Here is an 18,408-nt window from a genome sequence, read left to right as displayed (position 1 = left end):
CCTAGCCTCCTCCTTTATCCTCCATCCCCCGCTCTCTCTGACTGACTCTACCCTTAATGTCTCCCTAGCCTCCTCCTTTATCCTCCATCCTCTGCTCTCTCTGACTGACTCTACCCTTAATGTCTCCCTAGCCTCCTCCTTTATCCTCCATCCCCCGCTCTCTCTGACTGACTCTACCCTTAATGTCTCCCTAGCCTCCTCCTTTATCCTCCATCCCCCGCTCTCTCTGACTGACTCTACCCTCAATGTCTCCCTAGCCTCCTCCTTTATCCTCCTCTCTCTCTGGCTGGCTCTATCCCTCTACCCCTCCCTAGCCCCCTGACTGACTCTATCCCTCTACCCCTCCCTAGCCCCCTATCCCCTCCTTTATCCTCTCCTCTGTCTCACCCTGGATGAACTGCAGGTTTGTGAGGAGTTTGAGCTCTTTGGAGACGTCCAGCTGGAAGTGTCTGAAGGAGGGATCAGCAGCCAGAGAGAAACACTGCAGCCCCTCGATGGACGTGGATAACCTTGGAGAGCGAGGAGGGGGAGAGAGGGGGGGGGGGAGACTTTTAGAATAGTTGTTTGGGAGTAGATAACAAGTCCGAGGAGGGAGGTATGCACTACGCAGACTTAACCACTTTATTATTAGGGTAATACGCAATTAGAGTAACTTTAATTGATAGCAGATAGATTCATCTTGGTTAATCCAGAACTAAAGTCTCACGTAATTGGTCAGCTGCTTGATTACATTTTGGGTCCATGCATGTTAAGAGAAGGGACTAAGAGACGCTAGAATAAGGGGCAGAAACCGGAACGAGGAGCTCCAACGTCTCTCTTTGCAAGTTACGGGCCGAATGCCCCCTCCCCTTCCGAATTCCAAAAGATGCTAATACCTGCGAAATCGTGATTTGACCAAATGACCAGTTACAAAAAACCCAAACACCGGAACTACCGCTGCTTGTTATCCCACGCAACCCATTCCATTCCCTACAGATTCTATGGTACCAGTTATGTTTACATAGACCTGTCCACGAGAGATTATAGATACTGTAGATTAATGAGGCTACATACTGTAGCAGTCTACTGTCTACCTGTATAACTACATGTCTCATGCCACTAATCCCGTGTCAGTCTAACAAGCCATCATTGGAAACAGTGAACACTGGTTGGAGCACAGCGACACAGAACACCATCGCCAAATCCACGCCACGTTCTCTTTCACAAACAGGTCTACTGGCTCCCTCTTGTGGCCATTTGTCATTTTGCTGATGCCGTGGGATGAGCAATGAAAGCATACGCAAGAGGGAAAGAAGAATAGACAATAGACATTGATTGAAGGACTGGGTGAGAGAAAATAGAACAATAAGAACAGAGAAACAAACAAAGAAACAAAGAAAGAAACAAACAGAAAAATCAACAAAACTAGGGCGTTAATGAGCCCTGGGTAATCGTCCAAAATAGAGCCCTATTCCCTACAGTGCACTACTTTGGATCAGAGCTTTATGGGGAATAGGGTGCTATTTGTATAAGCTTCCACGCTGTCTGCTGCCCAGCCAGTCAGACCTGTTGTGTGTAAAGTACCTGCTGTGTGTCTGGCGCGCTGCCTGGACGAAGCAGGGCGGGTCCGTCTCCTTCAGCAGCTCTTGGGAGAACGCCATGAGGCCTGCATGCTCTAGCAGGCTCCGCCTCTCCGCCACCTGGCCCGCCAACGCCTCGCCCCGCCTCTGCCGTGCCCCCTCCAGGGCCTGAGACAATGAGGCGTGGCGCTCAGCGAGGAGGGCGGTCAGGTCTCTCACGCTCTGAGACAGCTGCTCACGTGCCGCTACGCTGTTCGCCTGTGGACAGACAGCAACACACAAGAGTAGGACCGTAGAGATATAATGTATTTCAATCAATATTATTCCAGGATAGTGTTCTATTTCATTCTGTGGTTAAGCCTGGCTACGCTGTTCAACAGTCAGACAGCAACACACAGGGAGGTTAGGAGGACCACAGAGATGATGTATTAGACAGCAACACACAGATTAGGACCATAGAGCTACAGTGGGGCAAAAAAGTATTTAGTCAGCAAGTTCTCCCACTTAAAAAGATGAGAGAGGCCTGTAATTTTCATCATAGGTACACTTCAACTATGACAGACAAAATGAGAAGAAAAAAATCCAGAAAATGTTTAATGAATTGATTTGCTATTTATGGTGGAAAATAAGTATTTGGTCACCTACAAACAAGAACTATTTCTGGCTCTCACAGACCTGTAACTTCTTCTTTAAGAGACTCCTCTGTCCTCCACTTGTTACCTGTATTAATGGCACCTGTTTGAACTTATTATCAGTATAAAAGACACATGTCCACAACCTCAAACAGTCACACTCCAAACTCCACTATGGCCAAGACCAAAGAGCTGTCAAAGAACACCAGAAACAAAATTGTAGACCTGCACCAGGCTGGGAAGACTGAATCTGCAATAGGTAAGCAGCTTGGTTTGAAGAAATCAACTGTGGGATCAATTATTAGGAAATGGAAGACATACAAGACCACTGATAATCTCCCTCGATCTGGGGCTCCACGCAAGATCTCAGCCCATGGGGTCAAAATGATCACAAGAACGGTGAGCAAAAATCCTAGAACCACATGGGGGGACCTAGTGAATGACATGCAGAGAGCTGGGACCAAAGTAACAAAGCCTACCATCAGTAACACACTACGCCGCCAGGGACTCAAATCCTGCACTACGTGTCCCCTTGCTTAAGCCAGTACATGTCCAGGCCCGTCTAGAGTTTGCTAGAGAGCATTTGGATGGTCCAGAAGAAGATTGGGAGAATGTCATATGGTCAGATGAAACCAAAATATAACTTTTTGGTAAAAACTCAACTCGTCGTGTTTGGAGAACAAAGAATGCTGAGTTGCATCCAAAGAACACCATACCTACTGTGAAGCATGGGAGTGGAAACATCATGCTTTGGGGCTGTTTTTCTGCAAAGGGACCAGGACGACTGAAGAATGAATGGGGCCATGTATCGTGAGATTTTGAGTGAAAACCTTCCATCAGCAAGGGCATTGAAGATGAAACGTGGCTGGGTCTTTCAGCATGACAATGATCCCAAACACACCGCCCGGGCAACGAAGGAGTGGCTTCGTAAGAAGCATTTCAAGGTCCTGGAGTGGCCTAGCCAGTCTCCAGATCTCAACCCCATAGAAAATCTTTGGAGGGAGTTGAAAGTCCGTGTTGCTCAGCAACAGCCCCAAAACATCACTGCTCTAGAGGAGATCTGCATGGAGGAATGGGCCAAAATAGCAGCAACAGTGTGTGAAAACCTTGTGAAGACGTACAGAAAACGTTTGACCTCTGTCATTGCCAGCAAAGGGTATATAACAAGTATTGAGATAAACTTTTGTTATTGACCAAATACTTATTTTCCACCATCATTTGCAAATAAATTCATTAAAAATACAATGTGATTTTCTGGATTTTTTTTTCTCATTTGTCTGTCATAGTTGTAGTGTAGCTATGATTAAAATTACAGGCCTCTCTCATCTTTTTAAGTGGGAGAACTTGCACAATTGGTGGCTGACTAAATACTTTTTTCCCCCACTGTACATGAGCATATGATGTCTACTGTGGTAAACAATCAATAAATTAGCCAGCTAACTTGCTTAAATATTATTATATATTATTGTCCGCACAATGAAGCTCATATGAATTGGCTTTTTTTTTTACAAAAGAAAACTTGGTCTAATTGAGTCAACATCCAAAAACACATATCTAAGGTAAACTTTCTTAATTACTCAAAAGTTATTTCTGGTTGTTTATCAAAGTTAGCCCTGCTTTGTGGTATACCCCTCTGGTGGGTTATTTCTGGATCTCTGCAGACTGCAGTATTATTTAGTTACCTCTGTCTGAGTGGTGGCACTCTCCAGCTGTGAGATCTGGCCCAGCACTGTCTCCTGGTTGGACAGAATGTAGTTCATCTCCTTGGTAATCTTGTCCTGTCAAATAAACAAAGAGTTAATGCCCTGACCAGACTTAATCCTAATGCACATCAGTAGCTCTGTATTACCCTACATTTGAACTGTATTCATCTCTTATACACTGGATGATCTAAACCCACAGTTCAATGGCGACTTACCCCTTTTCTGTGATGCACTGTACTACTAGACTAACGACCAACCATTGAGGGCCAATCCCCATTGCGTGTGGTATCCACTAATGCAATTGATTATAACAATATTGCCATTTAGGTACTTTTATTCAAAGCAGCTCAGGTATTACATACATTATCCAGTCAATTCCACAGTAAAAGGCCAATGCAGGAACCATGCTACAACCAATTAAGCCACTGCACTACCTTGAGTGTCTGGTATGCCTGGGTGACTGGCGCCACCTTGTGCCCGGCGTGGACTCGGCGCAGCTTGCAAAGCGGGCACAGCAGCCGCTGGCACGTCCTACAGTAGAAGTGCAGACGCTCCTGGTCATGCTCCGGACATGACAGAACCTGGAGGAGGAGAGACAAGAGGGGTGAGAAAGGAGAGAAGAGAGGGTTGAGAGAGGGATGAGAGAGGCAGGCCTCACCTTGGGCCTGAAGTTGAGGGTGGGCTGGACGTGTTCATGCTGGGCGCGAGGAGTCCCCCAGGGGTGGTAGAGCTTGAAACACTCATTACAGAAGCTGGCTTGGCAGTCGGCGCAGCCCTTAGTGGCCTCCAGGGACTGGGGAGGCTTGCAGAACTGACACATCACAGCCACACTGCCCAGGCTCACTGTGTGTCTGTACCTAAGAGAGGGGGGAGAGAAAGATAGAGGGGAATGATTAAAGGAAGGAGGGTAAGGGAGAGAGAGAGAGAGCTAGAGAGAGCATGGGCGAATTAGGGCAGGATAGTAGTAGATAGTGGGCGAGGTTGGAAAAGGCGAAAGAAAGCGAGACAAAAATAAGAATGATGGATGGAGAGAACAGGGCCAAGACAGAGAGAGAGGGGATGGGTAGACCAGGTGATAAATAACATAAAAGAGGTTACTCTACATGGGGAAAATCAGCTTTTAGCAGTTACACTGCAGTCGTCCAGTGGAAGTGCAGTGTCTTTCTGCTACAGTAGGTTGCTGCAGTGTGTTGCAGTCTGGGAGCTCTGCTAATTTCCTCTCTAGGTAATCTCCATGCTGATTAACAAGAGTGGCACCCTATTCCTTATATAGTGCACTACTTTGACCAGGGTGCTATTTGGAAAGCAGTACTTGGACACATTCTCTCACTGTGTGTGTGTGTGTGTGTGTGTGTGTGTGTGTGTGTGTGTGTGTGTGTGTGTGTGTGTGTGTGTGTGTGTGTGTGTGTGTGTGTGTGTGTGTGTGTGTGTGTGTGTGTGTGTGTGTGTGTGTGTGTGTGTGTGTGTGTGTGTGTGTGTGCGTGTGTGTGTGTCACGGGTGAGATCTGAACCGACTGGAAAACTAACGTCTTCAACAGACCAAGAGGAAATTCCTTCCCGACGGTGACACTGATTTTGCAGGCAGGGTAAGGCTTGACAATATGGCCAAAATATCATACAGTATCACGGTATTTTATGTTTTTGAATAATAGAAGTTCTAAATTTGCTTTACGAGAAGTGTGTTACCATAAGATGGCAACACATACATTCTAAGCAATTTCAATGGGTCTTTCTCCCTTCTGATTGTTTTATACTGTTCAATTCAACTTAAAACAAAAATAATTTTCTGCATTTTCATAAATTTCTGCATTTCCTGCACTCATTTGTGATCATTTCCACACTGCCACGTAGAGCTGCACGATATGGGCAAACAATTTTAAATAAAATGTTGCAGTTGCGATTTAGAGCAAACCATTTGGCTGAACTGTTGGAATAATGGAAATAGAATGACTATTCTAATTCTATAGTTAGACTATAATAGTGGGCACTTTGAATACAGTGTTGTTCGACATGACAACGAATAAAAATGCCAGGGAGGAGTTATTGTGACAGGGTAGGAACCAAAGTGATGGTCAGTGTTTCATAGGGGACCCTATAACCTTTGGTTACATTGAATGTTTTCTCTTAGATACTTCATGTAGCTAACATGTTCATGCTTCGCATATTCCTCTTGGATTTAGAAGATGCTGTTGCACAAACGACTTTCTGATTTAGGTCGCACCATCCCTGGTATTATCAGGCTGTATAGCTAGTTACGTTTGCTCTGACTCAGTACATGTATTAGCTAGCCAGCTAACTAGCAATTAGCATTAGTGGCAATTTAGGCCCAACCTGCTAAGAAAAGACAAACTAGCCATTTGCAGATGTAAGAAACATAAACTAATAGTGTAATTATAGAAAGCTAGTGGATTTATATTAAGAAGCAAAGTGAAAACAGCATCGTTGTCATCATTGTTGCATGTGCTGCATTGACCACTGAACGCAAGTGTCTCGTGGTCGAGGAACAACAAATGAGCTCCTTGAGTGACAGGGTGAGGAGCTAGGTCTGTGTGGAAAGCAGCATGGAGAGAGATGACTATAAAAATGGACGTTACACATGGTGTATCACATTTAACAAACCAAACATTCAATATCTGTTATAGAAGGTAAAGTAAAAACCCAAACCAGTCTGTGCATCAAAATACGATATACCACCCAGCCCTAAGGCAGGGCTACATCCTTCCTTACAGAAAAAACACGATTTCACACGTGGCAAATCACATTATTTCATGTGAAATTTCACATGAAAATCATGTGAAAATGGGTTCATGGAACACTTTACATGTGATCACGTGTTTTCACATGTGTAGTTTCATGTTGTTTTACAGGTTATTACATTAACTTCACATAAGATCACATGGGATCACATAAAATGTATGTGTCTTTTCAGTAACATCTCACAAGACCAAGACCTGTGCATAGTGCATGTGTGCGTACTTGCGTGTATAAATGTAAGTGTGTGTGTGTGTGTGTTACCTCTCTACAATGCGCTCCAAGGTGAGGTTACGCAGGCAGTCAGTCAGGCCCTTCTCTCCCAGCTCTACCTCTCTCCCACAGGGCGGGCACGGAAACAACATCGCGGGGGGCGGTTCCTTACGCCGTCGCCCCGGCGACGGATACGTCCCAAATCCTGGACAAAGGGTGACAGAGGGGGAGAAGTCAGTCAATGGGATGAGGAGAGAGGGATGGGTAGTGGAGGAAATAGAGAGAAAGAGAGAATGACTTGTGTATTCCCAACGCATCCCCAGACTAGTCCTATTGATCGTCACTTGACATTGAATCTAAAAGACACATAGACGCACACATACACACACTCTCTCTCACGTGCAAACACACATTTACACAAACACACACACATTACCTGAACGTAGCACGCGGTCGATGGGTCGATGGTCGGCCTTGCTGGGCATGGGCCTGCGTGCCTGGCGGGGAGAGCGGGTGTTGGGGGTGGAGGCAGGAGAGTTGGGCTCGGGTGGCAGCTCCGGAGGAGGGTAGCCATTTTGAACCAGGACCTCTGAGGCACACATCAGGCAGACGCTGTGCTGACATGGCAGGACCACGGGCTGCTTGACGATCTCCTTACACACTGGGCAATGCAGCTCGCACTCCATGCTCTTCACGTTAGACTGGGGAGGAGGGAGAGGTGGAGAGGCAATGAATCACAAAGGTAGGGGTCCTGTGTGGCTCGGTTGGTAGCACATGGTGCTTGCAATGCAAGGGTTGTGGGTTTGATTCCCATGGGGGACCAGTACAAAAAACTATGAGAATATGTGCACTCGCTACTGTAAGTCACCAGTCACTTTGATATTCATGGGTCACTTTTACTTTGATATTCAAGGGAATGTTAGGGTTAGGAGCTAGGGTTAGGTTTAGGTTTAGGGTTAAAAACTTCTTAGGGCTAGGCCCCTTTTTTTCTCCACTTCCTGTCTGAATGATGTGCCCAAAGTAAACTGCCTGTTGCTCAGGCCCTGAAGCCAGGATATGCATATAATTGGTACCATTGGAAAGAAAACACTTTGAAGTTTGTAGAAATGTTCAAATAATGTAGGAGAATATAACACAATAGATAAGGTAGGAGAAAATCCAAACAAAAAACAACCGGAACTGTTTTTGAGAGAGAGACCATCCTCTTAGAATGGCAAGTAAATAAGGTCATTTTGGAAATAAGCCAAAATGAGCCAAGCCAATTCCTATGGCTTCCACAGGGTGTCAGCAGTCTATGTTCAAGGTTTCAGGCGTGTAACTTCATAAACGAATAAGAAATGTCAGTTTTAGTACAGGAACACAGTCTTGGAAATTCGTGTTTGCGAGCGCAATGAAGATAGGACGCAACTGCTAGAATCGGTTTCTTATTGAACATACTTCCTTCCGTAAGAAACATTATAGTTTGATTACATTTTAGGGTATCTTGAGGCGTTTTCAGATTCCTTTATCTGCATGTTGAACGAGTGGATTATTCAAATCAATGGCGCCGACTAAACTGACTTTTTGGGATATAAAGAAGGATTTCATCTCACGAAATGACACTACATGTGTCATTTCGCTGGGACCCTTTGGATGACAAATCAGAGGAAGATTTTCAAAAAGTAAGTGAATATTTGATCGCTATTTGTGAATTTATAAAACCTGTGCCGGTGGAAAAATATTTTGATATGGAGTGCCGTCCTCAAACAATAGCATGGCATGTTTTCGCTGTAATAGCTACTGCAGTTAGATTAACAAGAATATCCATAATTTTTATGATTATTTATTTGAATTGAGCGCCCTCCAGTTTCACCAGAAGTTGTCCCCCACTTGCTAAAACAGATCATAATGAGTAAGATTACATGGCCAGGGGGGACCTGATCCTAGATCAGCATTCCTACTCTAAGTGAAGGAAATTAATTAATTAATTAATTAATTAATTAATTAAATCACCATGTCAACTGTAGCAGAATCAGTAACCTAACTGTTGCAGGATGCCTCGGGGTAGCCTAGTGGTTAGAGCATTGGACTAGTAACTGGAAGGTTGCAAGTTCAAATCCCTGACCTGACAAGGTACAAATCTGTTGTTCTGACATACAGTTTCATTCAGAAAGTATTCAGACCCCTTGACATTTTTTTACGTTTACAGCCTTATTCTAAAATTGAAAAATAATTTTCTCCCCCTCATCAATCTACACACAATACCCCATAATGACAAAGCAAAACAGGTTTTTAGACATTTTGTCATATTTATTAAAAATAAAAACTTATTACAAATATTACATTTACATAAGTATTCAGATTCTTTATCGGTACTTTGTTTAATGCACCTTTCGCAGCGATTACAGACTCAAGTCTTCTGGGGTATGACGCTACAAGCTTGGCACACCTGCATTTGGGCAGTTTCACCCATTCTTCTCTGCAGATCCTCTCAAGCTCTGTCAGGCTGGATGGGGAGCGTCGCTGCACAGCTATTTTCAGGTATTTTCAGCTATTTTCAGGTCTCTCCGGGCTCTGACTGGGCCACTCAAGGACATTTAGAGACTTGTCCCGAATCCACTCACAAGTTGTCTTGGATGTGTGCTTAGGGTTGTTGTCCTGTTGGAAGGTGAACCTTCGCCCCAGTCTGAGGTCATGAGTGCTCTGGAGCAGGTTTCATCAAGGATCTCTCTATACTTTGTTCTGTTCATCTTTCCCTTGAACCTGACTAGTCTTCCAGTCCCTGTCATTGAAAAACATCCCCACAGCATGATGCTGCCATCACCATGCTTCACTGTAGGGATGGTCCCAGTTTCCTCCCGACGTGACGCTTGGCATTCAGGCCAAATAGTCCATTCTTGGTTTCATCAGACCAAAAAATCTTGTTTCTCATGGTCTGAGAGTCCTTTAGGTGCCTCTGGCAAACTCCAAGTGGGCTGTCATGTGGCTTTTACTGAGGAGTGGCTTCTGTCTGGCCACTCTACCATAAAGGCCTGATTAGTGGTGTGCTGCAGATATTTTTGTCCTTCTAGGAGGTTCTCCCATTTCCACAGGGGAACTCTGGAGCTCTGCCAAAGTGAGCATCGGGTTCTTGGTCACCTCCCTGACCAAGGCCCTTCTCCCCTAATTTCTCAGTTTGGCCAGGTGGCCAGCTATAGGAAGAGTCTTGATGTTTCCAAACTTCTTCCATTTAAGAATGATGGAGGCCACTATGTTCTTGTGGACCTTCAATGCTGCAGACATTTTTTTGGTACTATTCCCCAGATCTGTGCCTGTCTCTGAGCTCTACGGACAATTCCTTCAACCTCATATGGCTTGGTTTTTGCTCTGACTTGCACTGTCAACTGTGGGACCTTATATAGACAGGAGTGTGCCTTTCCAAATCATGTCCAATCAATTGAATTTACCACAGGTGGACTCCAATCAAGTTGCAGAAACATCAAGGATGATCAATGGAAACAGGATGCACCTGAACTCAATTTCGAGTCTCATACCAAAGGGTCTGAATACTTATGTAAATAAGGTATTGCTGTTTGTTTTTAATACATTTGCAAAAAAAAAGTCATTATAGGGTATTGTGTGTAGATTGATTAGGGAAGACATGTTTATTTAATCTATTTTAGAAAAACAAAATGTGGAAAAAGTCAAGGGGTCTGAATACTTTCCAAATGCACTGTAAAGTGGTCTATTTTCAAAACTCTAAGTACAAAACTCTAAACTGATAACACTTGTAATGGCCCCTATCTTTTTAAAGAACTTTTGATTGTGCATTCATTGGGGTTGCACATATCCTTCACAGCCGAGTCATTCATGCAAAATCACCAATGCATCAGATAATGACAGGTTCGCCACTTAGTTATTTAAACTACTTTTTAATCCAACAGCAAAACAATACAATATACACATTGTGAGCATGTTGGGAAATAGGTCAGTCTTACTTTTTCATTATCCTTATACAGTACAAACGTAGGACAAATCATCAGAAATATGGTGTATAATAAAAAATAAAAAAAATAATAAAATGTTTTATTGTCACATGTACTATGGTGTTGTATGTCATTTCTGCCCCTTGCAACATTTTACATGATCACCTTTTCTATGTGTTTCTATACAGTATCTCCTATCTCTCTGCTCAACAAAATGAATCAGCTTACAGTGAGTGTATCAATGAAATTCAGATAATGAGCGGAATATATTGTTACAGTGCCTTGCGAAAGTATTCGGCCCCCTTGAACTTTGCGACCTTTTGCCACATTTCAGGCTTCAAACATAAAGATATAAAACTGTATTTTTTTGTGAAGAATCAACAACAAGTGGGACACAATCATGAAGTGGAACGACATTTATTGGATATTTCAAACTTTTTTAACAAATCAAAAACTGAAAAATTGGGCGTGCAAAATTATTCAGCCCCACTTTGTAGCGCCACCTTTTGCTGTGATTACAGCTGTAAGTCGCTTGGGGTATGTCTCTATCAGTTTTGCACATCAAGAGACTGAAGGTTTTTCCCATTCCTCCTTGCAAAACAGCTCCAGCTCAGTGAGGTTGGATGGAGAGCATTTGTGAACAGCAGTTTTCAGTTCATTCCACAGATTCTCAATTGGATTCAGGTCTGGACTTTGACTTGGCCATTCTAACACCTGGATATGTTTATTTTTGAACCATTCCATTGTAGATTTTGCTTTATGTTTTGGATCATTTTCTTGTTGGAAGACAAATCTCCGTCCCAGTCTCAGGTCTTTTGCAGACTCCATCAGGTTTTCTTCCAGAATGGTCCTGTATTTGGCTCCATCCATCTTCCCATCAATTTTAACCATCTTCCCTGTCCCTGCTGAAGAAAAGCAGGCCCAAACCATGATGCTGCCACCACCATGTTTGACAGTGGGGATGGTGTGTTCAGGGTGATGAGCTGTGTTGATTTTTACGCCAAACATAACGTTTTGCATTGTTGCCAAAAAGTTCAATTTTGGTTTCATCTGACCAGAGCACCTTCTTCCACATGTTTGGTGTGTCTCCCAGGTGGCTTGTGGCAAACTTTAAACGACACTTTTTATGGATATCTTTAAGAAATGGCTTTCTTCTTGCCACTCTTCCATAAAGGCCAGATTTGTGCAATATACGACTGATTGTTGTCCTATGGACAGAGTCTCCCACCTCAGCTGTAGATCTCTGCAGTTCATCCAGAGTGATCATGGACTGCATCTCTGATCAGTTTTCTCCTTGTATGAGCTGAAAGTTTAGAGGGACGGCCAGGTCTTGGTAGATTTGCAGTGGTCTGATACTCCTTCCATTTCAATATTATCGCTTGCACAGTGCTCCTTGGGATGTTTAAAGCTTGGGAAATCTTTTTGTATCCAAATCCGGCATTAAACTTCTTCACAACAGTATCTCGGACCTGCCTGGTGTGTTCCTTGTTCTTCATGATGCTCTCTGCGCTTTTAACGGACCTCTGAGACTATCACAGTGCAGGTGCATTTATACGGAGACTTGATTACACACAGGTGGATTGTATTTATCATCATTAGTCATTTAGGTCAACATTGGATCATTCAGAGATCCTCACTGAACTTCTGGAGAGAGTTTGCTGCACTGAAAGTAAAGGGGCTGAATAATTTTGCACGCCCAATTTTTCAGTTTTTGATTTGTTAAAAAAGTTTGAAATATCCAATAAATGTCGTTCCACTTCATGATTGTGTCCCACTTGTTGTTGATTCTTCACAAAAAAATACAGTTTTATATCTTTATGTTTGAAGCCTGAAATGTGGCAAAAGGTCGCAAAGTTCAAGGGAGCCGAATACTTTCGCACGGCACTGTATATACAGGTATTTCAGCAGTGCATTGTACTCTGCACTATGTACTCTGCACTTCCAAATGGTAGCACATAAAAGTAACTCTTTCCACATTGTCCTATTGAAGCACACTGGCTTCACAATGATCACATCCATATACAGTATGATTTAGTTTTCCCTTCCCTTTATATGTTAACTAGGCACTACATCAGTTTAGTTCAGTAATTAAGTTATGAGCAGTTTGATTAAGTGATAATGAATTGTAGTGTTAACAAATGATAAGAATATCATATCAAATGTAGGCTTAGAGTGAATGTTGCATTTTGAAAAGCAGATAATTAAATTGAAAATGCATCCAAATTGAGTGATTAGAGTGATTTGTTGCAGTGAACAAGTGACTGTGAATTCGTTTGTTGTACTTGGTCAATAAAACATTTTGATTCGAGTTTTGAAACATGATCTGTTTAGATTTTTGTGCTTTTGTGAAAATGCACCAAAGTTATCTTTTTAATATAATGTATATGAAGCCAAGCCCTTCACACACACACATCACATCACATAATAAAACACGCAGATCTGAAGGTCAAAGAAAGATCATTTATAATTTACCAGCACGATATGGTTTGAGTCACACTGTCTCTATGTCATTCACCAATGTCAACTCCTTCCTGTTCTTTCTTGTTCTACTCGAGCAATATGCTAGCCAGGTTATGCTACACTGGCTACAATCCACTGACGTCCACAAATGATTTGTCCACCTAGGACCTGCATTCCATGTTAAAAGCCCAAATTGCTTCGCAATGCAATATCTGTCACCTGCTTGGTTTCCAGAACACGCGTTGTGATACAGCGCAATTCTTACCTTCAGCTGGAATCTAGGCGCCATGATAGGAATGTTTCTTCCACGGTAATCGGAGCGGTGCTCTCGGAGAGGTGACACTAGAAACTGAAAGCGGGGGGATTTCTGCCCAACCTCAAGGAGGTGTGACATGGGAGATTTGTGAGATGTTAATTATTTTAAAGACGACCTTTTAATTCCTGTTGATATAGTGCTTAAAAATAGTGATTGTCAGTCTTTCATTGTTCTCTTTGTTGAAAACTACAATAGCCTATGCGCTGTGCGATCTTCGGTACCCTCGTTTTTATTTGATCTCCCCCTATGCAGCACAAGACCGCACCGCGTGCCTGCATCCCGTCTCCATGGTAACAAGCATCCCTGGTACCTGCACATCCTACAAGCTCGCTCAAAACGTGTGGCATTTTATTAGGACGGCTTCTTTGTTTGTTTCCAGCGTGTCAAGTGTTGCATTCGAATAAGCATAGGGTCTACATCTTTAACGGATGTTTGTTGTCCACAAAAAAATCACCAGGTCATTATAGCGCACCTTATAGTTCTAAAAAGAATGTGCACCAAAATGGGTAACGCCTATAATAGGCCTATGAGTGATTCAATACATTTGGTAGGCATCCACATATTTACTTACAGGTGAATTTAATGGGAAATTATGGTAAAGGCTACAGTGTTATTTAAAACATAAATAGGCCTTTCTGTTTCCTTTTGGTCTAGGTTGAAGACTATTAGCCAACATAACGAATTAATGACCAGGTAGATGAATGGGGTGGAATAGGAATTTATATATTTTCGTATGCTATAGATAGGCCTACATCACTTTTTTTTCTAAATATGAATGTGTGACAATGAGCCCTGTTAAATGTATTATTATGAAATAAGAGTGGTCGGACAGGTGCAAATTGGGGCGAATCAGACACCTGAAAATAAATAGTTAGCTTACTGTCTGCATCATTAACCTATAAAATGTCCTAGGCTATTAGGAGACTACAACGGGGAAACAACAAAACATGTAAACACAAACAATACACTGACACAACCACACACAGGCTAGTCATACTAATACGAACCAGAGCGTCCATCATTGAAGAAGTGAGCGTTCAATCCGACTGTGCCTCCTTCGGTGAATTACACATGATACCCCTACCGTTATCATAACAATAACAACAGGTGCCATGAAGGCGAAAATTGCGAAATAGATATTCATAAATCCTGATTCACCATTTCCACAATAAGATTATTGGAACTGGGCGCAGGCGCGTGAGGCTACAACCCATAAAAAACGTTAACAATAGAAAAATGAAGCCAAATGGTAGAAAGGCATTTTATTTAAACGAAATAAATGTAAACGGTCATGAAAATGCACACACCATCCCAAATGCTGCCAGATTATTCGCTTGGTAAACTACTCCCAGCCCAGACATTTCTCAGCCTTCCTTTATCGAATCGCATCAACCTAGGATATTCTGCCACGATTCTGGGGTTTCTGTCTCTGCTATGCACTGTAATAACGGGGCGGGTGAAAAGGACTACAGTAGTCGGAGCATGCGTAATAAACCCTGTTACCAAGAAGTGACCACCCCAAAAAATGTGAAGATTAATGAATAGGCCTACTTTACATAAAAAATTATACTGCTTTATAAACATAATACAAAAGAACACTAGTGTCTAAAGCAATATTGAAGGCCATTTTTGAGAACATGAGTTAGCACAGCTGGATTAGCTTTTTTTTCCATTCAACCTTTTCACTCCGGACGCTTTATCTGGACATGGTTCGTCAGGACCTCCAACAGCCGAAGCTATAGTAACATTAACATGGTGTCTTCTAATTGCAGTCGCTGTACTCATAATATACAGGAGAACGATCGCCCTATGGCGAGGATAGAAGGGCTGCAAGCCCTGCTTCAGACGCAATCGTTAGGCAAGGGTAATTTAAGTGTAGGAAAGGATGAAACAGCGTCTGTGCCACCAGAAAGGATGAAACAGCGTCTGTGCCACCAGTAAGTACAGATAGCAGTATAAATCCCCTCGCACAGTCCCCACAGACGGACAACTGTGTCATGGCTTCTGGAGGGAAATGCTGTAGGAATGCTCAACCGGTGTCCCTTATTCAGCCGACAGAAACTTTCAACCGGTTTTCCCCATTAAGCAACGAGTCGGAGTCAGAGGCCGAGCCTTCTCTGGTCTCTACTCCTCCCATCTGAGACGCCGAAGCCTCCCACTATTAGCTCTGACAAATTGAAAACCCTAGTCATTGGCGACTCCATTACCCGCAGTATTAGACTTAAAATGAATCATCCAGCGATCATACACTGTTTACCAGGGGGCAGCACTACCGAAGTTAAGGCTAATCTGAAGATGGTGCAGGCTAAAGCTAAAACTGGCGAGTGTACAGACTATAGGGATATTGTTATCCATGTTGGCACCAATGATGTTAGGACGAAACAGTCAGAGGTCACCAAGCACAACATAGCTTCGGCTTGTAAATCAGCTAGAAAGATGTGTCGGCATTGAGTAATTGCCTCTGGCCCCCTCCCAGTTGGGGTGAGTGATGAGCTCTACAGCAGAGTCCTACAACTCAATCGCTGGCTGAAAACTGTTTTCTGTCCCTCCCAAAATATAGGATTTTTTTTTAGATAATTGGCCCTCTTTCTGGGACTCACCCACAAACAGGACCAAGCCTGACCTGTTGAGGAGTGACGGACTCCATCCTAGCTGGAGGGGTGCTCTCATCTTATCTACCAACATAGACAGGGCTCTAACTCCTCTAGCTCCACAATGAAATAGGGTGCAGGCCAGGCAGCAGGCTGTTAGCCAGGCTGTTAGACTGTTAGTGGAGTCTGCCACTAGCACAGTCAGTGTAGTCAGCTCAGCTATCCCCATTGAGATGGTGTCTGTGTCTTGACCTAGGTTGGGCAAAACAAAACATGGCGGTGTTCGCCTTAGCAACCTCACTGGAATAAAGAGCTCCTCTATTCTTGACATTATTGAAAGAGATTGTGATATCTCACATCTCAAAATAGGGCTACTTAATGTTAGATCCCTCACTTCAAAGGCGGTTATAGTCAATGAACTAATCACGGATCATAATCTTGATGTGATTGGCCTGACTGAAACATGGCCTGATGAAATTAGTGTGTTAAATGAGGCCTCACCTCCTGGTTACACTAGTGACCATATCCCCCGTGCATCCCGCAAAGGCGGAGGTGTTGCTAACATTTACGATAGCAAATGTCAATTTACAAAGAAATATATGTTTTCGTCTTTTGAGCTTCTAGTCATGAAATCTATACAGCCTACTCAATCACTTTTTATAGCTACTGTTTACAGGCCTCCTGGGCCATATACAGCCTTCCTCACTGAGTTCCCTGAATTCCTATCGGACCTTGTAGTCATAGCAGATAATATTCACATTTTTGGTGATTTTAATATTCACATGGAAACGTCCACAGACTCACTCCAAAAGGCTTTCGGAGCCATCATCAACTCAGTGGGTTTTGTCCAACATGTTTCTGGACCTACTCACTGTCACAGTCATACTCTAGACCTAGTTTTGTCCCATGGAATAAATGTTGTGGATCTTAATGTTTTTCCTCATAATCCTGGACTATCGGACCACCATTTTATTGCGTTTGCAATCGCAACAAATAATCTGCTCAGACCCCCAACCAAGGAGCATCAAAAATCGTGCTATGAATTCTCAGACAACCCAAAGATTCCTTGATGCCCTTCCAGACTCCCTCTGCCTACCCAAGGACGTCAGAGGAAAAAAATCAGTTAACCACCTAACTGAGGAACTCAATTTAACCTTGCGCAATGCAGTTGCACCCCTAAAAACTTTAAACATTTCTCATAAGAAACTAGCTCCCTGGTACACAGAAAATACCCGAGCTCTGAAGTAAGCTTCCAGAAAATTGGAACGTAAATGGCGCCACACCAAACTGGAAGTCTTCCGACTAGCTTGGAAAGACAGTACCGTGCAGTATCGACGAGCCCTCACTGCTGCTTGATCATCCTATTTTTCCAACTTAATTGAGGAAAATAAGAACAATCCGAAATGTCTTTTTGATACTGTCGCAAAGTGAACTAAAGAGCAGCACTCCCCAAGAGAGGATGGCTTTCACTTCAGCAGTAATAAATTCATGAGCTTCTTTGAAGAAAATATCATGATCATTAGAAAGCAAATTACGGACTCCTCTTTAAATCTGCGTATTCCTCCAAAGCTCAGTTGTCCTGAGTCTGCACAACTCTGCCAGGACCTAGGATCAAGAGAGATGCTCAAGTGTTTTAGTACTATATCTCTTGACACAATGATGAAAAATAATCATGGCCTCTAAACCTTCAAGCTGCATACTGGACCCTATTCCAACTAAACTACTGAAAGAACTGCTTCCTGTGCTTGGACCTCCTATGTTGAACATAATAAAGGTCTCTCTATCCACCGGATGTGTACCAAACTCACTAAAAGTGTCAGTAATAAATCCTCTCTTGAAAAAAACAAACCTTGACCCAGTAAATATAAAAAACTATCGGCCTATATCGAATCTCCCATTCCTCTCAAAGATTTTAGAAAAAGCTGTTGTGCAGCAACTCACTGCCTCCTGAAGACAATCAATGTATACGAAATGCTTCAGTCTGGTTTTAGACCCCATCATAGCACTGAGACTGCACTTGTGAAGGTGGCAAATGATGGCGTCAGACCGAGGCTCTGCATCTGTCCTCGTGCTCCAAGACCTTAGAGCTGCTTTTGATACCATCGATCACCACATTCTTTTGGAGAGATTGTAAACCCAAATTGGTCTACATGGACAAGTTCTGGCCTGGTTTAGATCTTATCTGTCAGAAAGATATAAGTTTGTCTCTGTGGATGGTTTGTCCTCTGACAAATCAACT

The 18,408-nt window shown here is 43.1% G+C and overlaps 1 protein-coding gene across 2 annotated transcripts in view; it reads right to left on the bottom strand.

The window, feature by feature from the left end:
* The window catches only part of LOC109908640 (tripartite motif-containing protein 46), a 33,840-nt gene extending 18,821 nt beyond the window's left edge, over positions 1 to 15,019 (bottom strand). Inside the window, exons 1-8 of one of the 2 annotated variants that reach the window (XM_031793844.1) lie at positions 14,586 to 15,019; positions 7,295 to 7,559; positions 6,910 to 7,063; positions 4,553 to 4,751; positions 4,329 to 4,475; positions 3,874 to 3,969; positions 1,564 to 1,817; positions 388 to 509 (exon numbers count right to left, since the gene is read on the bottom strand). In XM_031793844.1, coding sequence (XP_031649704.1) covers positions 388 to 509; positions 1,564 to 1,817; positions 3,874 to 3,969; positions 4,329 to 4,475; positions 4,553 to 4,751; positions 6,910 to 7,063; positions 7,295 to 7,559; positions 14,586 to 14,600 — 1,252 coding nt within the window. In that variant the 5' untranslated portion in view covers positions 14,601 to 15,019. Of the gene's footprint in view, positions 1 to 387; positions 510 to 1,563; positions 1,818 to 3,873; positions 3,970 to 4,328; positions 4,476 to 4,552; positions 4,752 to 6,909; positions 7,064 to 7,294; positions 7,560 to 13,527; positions 13,632 to 14,585 lie in introns of those variants that run through there. The other variant, XM_020507301.2, reaches the window with a different exon arrangement.
* Between the last annotated feature and the right edge of the window lie 3,389 nt (positions 15,020 to 18,408).

The sequence above is a fragment of the Oncorhynchus kisutch genome, linkage group LG17 (assembly GCF_002021735.2).
Source record: "Oncorhynchus kisutch isolate 150728-3 linkage group LG17, Okis_V2, whole genome shotgun sequence".
NCBI classification, from domain to species: domain Eukaryota; kingdom Metazoa; phylum Chordata; class Actinopteri; order Salmoniformes; family Salmonidae; genus Oncorhynchus; species Oncorhynchus kisutch.
Note: the sequence above shows the minus strand (reverse complement) of the source record. Positions and strands in the feature narration are given on the sequence as shown.